The sequence below is a fragment of the Contarinia nasturtii genome, unplaced genomic scaffold (assembly GCF_009176525.2).
Source record: "Contarinia nasturtii isolate CC-2019 unplaced genomic scaffold, AAFC_CNas_1.1 Cnas_scaffold_2229, whole genome shotgun sequence".
Taxonomy (NCBI): Eukaryota; Metazoa; Arthropoda; class Insecta; order Diptera; family Cecidomyiidae; genus Contarinia; species Contarinia nasturtii.
Genome location: NW_022199552.1, coordinates 32,598 through 37,611, shown reverse-complemented (window position 1 = coordinate 37,611; position 5,014 = coordinate 32,598). Strand labels below are relative to the sequence as shown.

The window sequence follows — 5,014 nt, the reverse complement described above, 5'->3', positions numbered from 1 at the left end:
TACGACTTTTGGAAGAAAAATTGAATTTTCCCCATGGATGGCCATGGGCATCACACCAGACATGACACTTCACTCTATCAATCAAAGTCCCCCAATCATCCTGTGAAGTCAGATTTTGAATTACTTTTCTTGTTTGAAAGTTATCATGTTAACAAATTATTGCGTACAGGGTACAGGGTACGCACATACATTGGTACATCGAAAAAACACTAAATTTGTATTCCTTGGCCCCAAAAACACCCAGAAAACACATTTTTGAGGGTGTTAATTTTTTGACCGATTCCGATACTTTACCTTACACACCAAAAGTAAAATCGACCGAAGTTAGGAGTAATGAGGGCATTAAATAATCTTGCAATAAGAATTCCAGTGAATTTACCTATGTAAATTAAATGATACATAAATAGCCCAAATCGACAACGGCACAACCCACCAAAATAATGTGAGTAGCAGCAGTAATGGAAAGTTCTGAAACAAAATTTAATTTACATTTTTACTAAATATTTAAAACATCAAGAAGAAAAAAACGTATTTTTTGGTGCAACTTACTAATCCGAGCCCAACAAGCCAGACGATGCAGCCTATCAAATTGTACACTGAAAGTATGGAATTTTTGATGAATATTTACAGATTTTCACCAATTGGCGAAAGAAATTTCAAGAACGAAATTGTGAGGTCATCTTTTTAAAATACTATAGAGGGTTTCTTTGTTTTATTGCATATGAGAGCAAATCACACACTCACCAAATGATCCTGCAATATTGTCATCGGCAAGGCCAGTTGCTTCGAAAACGATTAAACATAATATGTTCACAACGACACCGAGCCAACCAATTAACATTTCTGGACGAATCTTCATTTTTCTTTTTTGAAATTAAACTTTTTTTCTATTCAAATATTTATATTTTTTCCGGATTCGTTTGGAATATTGGCATTCGAAGGAAACACTGTGAAAAAGCTTGTTATTTTGTGCACTTCTGACGAAATACTGCTTACTGCGACTTGGTAAATATGAAAATAGACTCATTTATGCATGCGCATGAAATAGGGTGGTCCTTAATGTATGTAAAATATGTGCCAATTTACACGCTATATCGTAAACCCCTGCCGCTATATATTTGGATAAATTGGTTGTATTAATGTGCTAAATAGATGTTAAGTGAGCAGAATAATTGGGCAGTGTTTGTGTCGAAATTATGAAATTTTAAAATGGACTCAACATATCATAAAATTGCATCAATTCTATTGAAAAAACATGATTTCAAAGTCATATTTACCAAATGGCCATTTCAAATATTACGAATTGTAAATATGTCTTTATATCAGCGTGACTGACTATGAAAGTTGGTGTTTTGGAAACCACCCTAGCGCGTAGTCAACAAACATTACGCATTATACTCGGGGATAAATGCACAATCAAAACACAACACAGCTGATGATTCATTTTTATTCTCCTTATTCAGAAAATACATAATGTATTGGTATATTACAGTTTTATCAATAGTTCTTGAAATATCTATTGGTATTTTCATACAATCGTCACTACAACAGTGCAGTTGTCATTTGGTCCATCGTGCCAAAACAATTGCCAATACTGTCCTGTTATAGTGACGATAGTATGGAAATACCAATAGATATTTCAAGATCTATTGGTAAAATTGCAATATACCAATACATTTAAACAATGCTACTACTACTGTTTTGTGTGTGTAGAAAACTCTACCCACTAACTCTACAAATTAGAGTTTACAAAAATTGTTATGGTCACAAATAGTAACTTTGGGTTCTATTCATTCAGAAACGTGTTTATTCTTTTGAGCCGCATTCAAATTGATACCATTTTTTATTCTTGCAAGAGAGGGTTTTTATTCTGACTATAATAAACGACATGATCATATTTTTTTGTAAACATTGATGTGATGTATGAAAATTACCAGAATTAAATCTGTCAGACATTTTATCAGCGGATCATAGAAGATAGCATCTCTCATGAAACAGATAAAATTTGATGCAAAACTGTTTTATATGCAATTTATTCAAAATTTATATTACATTGAAAATATTAATTTATTATTGACTTATTTGAAATTTTGCTTCCACTTATTGAGCAGGAAGAAAATAAATCTTTTTTTTAATGCTTAGTACTTCGAGTAATAGAACATTAATATTGAGTAATTAAACATTTTCAGCTTTTGTCAGTGATGCCGATGTATATGACGGTGGATTCGAGGTGATAATTTGTTTATTTGACTGACGGGACTTTCTCAAGTGAAAATAAATTTTAAATATCCAGTAGTCATAAATGGCACTCAAAACTGTGGAAATTGAATAGAAAATATGATTATCGAAACTTGAAAAAATCTAAATTTTTGCACTCACCAAGTATGAAGACTGCCGACCAAAAGAAGGAGTAACTTCTTTGTCCTCCATAGCCATCTCGACACAATATGCTATGATAAAAAATCGACAAAAGTTAGAGAGTCATTATAGGGCAGGCAATAATCTTGTATTGTAGTTACGGCGGAGGGTCAGAATATTTTTTTGAACAAATTCGTAGGTCAAAAGTTCCTTCTTTTTCCTCAAAAAAGAAATACAGACCCTCCTAGATAAAATTCATTCAAACTATCAAAACCGATCTACCCTAATACATGAATAGCCCAAATCGACAAGGGTATTGCAAACCAGATCAAGTCAAGAAGCAAAAGTAATGGAAAATTCTGGAATAACATTCAATTTTTATTAAATATTTAAAACATCAAGAAGAAAAAACGTATTTTTTGTAGCAAATTCACTTACCAATCCGAGCCCAACAAGCCAGACGATGCAGCCTATCAAATTGTACACTGGAAATATGGAATTTTTGATAAATATATACAAATTTTCACCACTTTGCGAACGAAAATCAAAAGAACGTAACTGTGAGGTCATTTTTTAAAGTTAAAAATACTATAGTACTATAGCCATAGGGGGTTTCTTTTTTTACTGCATATGAGAGCAATTCACACACTCACCAAATGATCCTGTAATAATATCATCAGCAAGGCCAGTTGATTCGAAAACGATTACACATAATATGTTCAAAACGATACCGAACCAACCAATCAACACTTCTTGACGAACATTCATTTTTTATCTTTGAAATTGACTTTTTTATCGAAATATTTCTGTTTTTGTGCGGATTCACTTGAATGCATGTTATTTTGTTCACATCTGACGAAATACTGAGAAATTAAGGGATCTGCCTCGTAAGGGATGGTTTTTTATTCTGTTATGAAAATAGATTCATTTATGCATGCGCGTGACATAGGGTGGTCCTTGAACATATGTAACGTATGTGCCAATTTACACACTATCGAAAATCCCTGCAAGAAATGTTTGGTTGAATTGGTTGTGTTAAAATGCTAAATAAATGTAAAGTGAGCGGATTAATTGGGCAATTTGTGTCGAAACTATCAAATTTTAAAATGGACTCAACATACCATAAAATTGCATCAATATTTACCAAATGGCCATTTCAAATATTACGAATTGTAAATATGTCTTTATATCAGCGTGACTGACTGAAAGTTGGTGTTTTTGAAACCACCCTAGCGCGTAATCGACAAACATTACGCATTATACATTCGGGGATAAATGCACAATCAAAACACAACACAGCTGATGATTCTTTTTTATTCTCCTTATTCAGAGAATACACACAAAACAGCAATAGTAGCATTGTTTAAATGTATTGGTATATCGCAATTTGGTCCATCGTGCCAAAACAACTGTCCTACATATATACCAATACATTCAAACAATACTACTACTACTACTGTTTTGTGTGTGTAGTAAACGCTACCGCTATAATTTAACAGTGCCTATCAATAGTTACTATTTGTACAAATGTCCATTATGTCTATTGATACGTTTTCTACTCTCTGAGTATCTCTAAATGTTGTTAACAATAGAACTTTGGTTTCTATTCATTCAGATTTTTTTTTTTTTGTTGTATTCAAATTGATATCATTTTAATCACGCAAAGAGAGGTTTTTTCAAGTTGTTTTTTTTTATTCTGATTATAATAAGCGAAATGATCATTGATCATATTTATTCTTCGTAAACATTGATGTGATGTATAAAAATTCTCAGAATGAAATCTGTCAGACATTTTACCAGCGGAACATAGAAGATAGTATCTCTCATTCTCTCATGAAACAAATAAAAATTGGCTAAAAAACTGTTTTATATGAAATTTATTCAAAATTTATATTTTTTACATTGAAAATATATATTTATTATTGACTTATTTAAAATTTTGCTGCCACTTATTGAGCAAAAAAAAAATCTTTTTTTTTTTGAAAAATGTTCGGCACTCTGAGTAATAACATTAATATTATTGAGTAAGTAATTAAACATTTTCAGTTTTTGTCATTAACGCCGATGTATATGGTGGTGGATTCAAGGCGATAATTTGTCCATTTAATTCACGGGACTTTCTGAATCGTAAATAAATTTTAAGTGCCAAGTAATAATAAATGGCACTCAAGACTGTCGAAATTGAACAGAAAATGTCAAGGAAAATGTGATTATCGAAACTGGATATAAAAAATTTGTCAATTTTCTCACTCACCAAGTATGAAAACTCCCGACCAAAAGAAGGAGTAACTACCTCGACTTCTATAGCCATAATAAGAATCTCCAGACAATACGCTGTGTTAAAAAATAAACAAAAGTTAGTCATGAGGGAATTCAATAATTTTGCAATAAGAATTCCAGTGAATTTACCCATGTAAAGCGAATGATATATAGATCGCCCAAAGCGACAAAGGTATTGAAAACCAGATCAAGTGAAGAATCAGCAATAATGGAAAGTTCTAGAATAATATTTAATTTACATTTAATTTACATTTTTACTATATATTTAAAACATCAAGAAGAAAAAAACGTATTTTTTGGTGTAAATTTACCAATCGAATTGCAACAAGCCAAACGATGCAGCCTATCAAATTGTACACTGAAAATATGGCATTTT

The 5,014-nt window shown here is 31.7% G+C and overlaps 2 protein-coding genes across 3 annotated transcripts in view; both read right to left on the bottom strand.

Moving 5' to 3' along the window:
• The window catches only part of LOC116348058, a 4,028-nt gene extending 3,064 nt beyond the window's left edge, over positions 1-964 (bottom strand). For both annotated transcript variants that reach the window (XR_004201751.1, XM_031778911.1), the window contains exons 1-3: positions 745-964; positions 550-596; positions 380-468 (exon numbers count right to left, since the gene is read on the bottom strand). Coding sequence is in view for 1 of the 2 variants with exons in the window: in XM_031778911.1 (XP_031634771.1) it covers positions 380-468; positions 550-596; positions 745-859 (251 nt within the window). In the remaining variant the exon portion in view is untranslated. The remainder of the gene's footprint in view (positions 1-379; positions 469-549; positions 597-744) is intronic.
• A 1,149-nt stretch (positions 965-2,113) lies between these two features.
• Positions 2,114-3,198, bottom strand: LOC116348075. Its single transcript, XM_031778937.1, has 5 exons — positions 3,012-3,198; positions 2,797-2,843; positions 2,641-2,717; positions 2,380-2,450; positions 2,114-2,315 (listed from the first exon to the last, which is right to left on the bottom strand). Exons 1-5 carry the CDS (start codon positions 3,124-3,126, stop codon positions 2,176-2,178), a joined length of 450 nt encoding a protein of 149 aa, XP_031634797.1. The 5' UTR covers positions 3,127-3,198; the 3' UTR covers positions 2,114-2,175.
• Positions 3,199-5,014: the final 1,816 nt, after the last annotated feature.

Bases quoted from the DNA above. Each gene is read 5' to 3' on its own strand.
- LOC116348075 (XM_031778937.1), bottom strand. From the start codon at position 3,126: ATGAATGTTCGTCAAGAAGTGTTGATTGGTTGGTTCGGTATCGTTTTG. The intron at 2,718-2,796 runs GTAAGTGAATTT...ATGTTATTCCAG, and splicing joins GGCTTGTTGGGCTCGGATTG to AATTTTCCATTACTTTTGCT. The intron at 2,451-2,640 runs GTAGATCGGTTT...TTTTTATCATAG, and splicing joins TGGGCTATTCATGTATTAGG to CATATTGTGTCGAGATGGCT.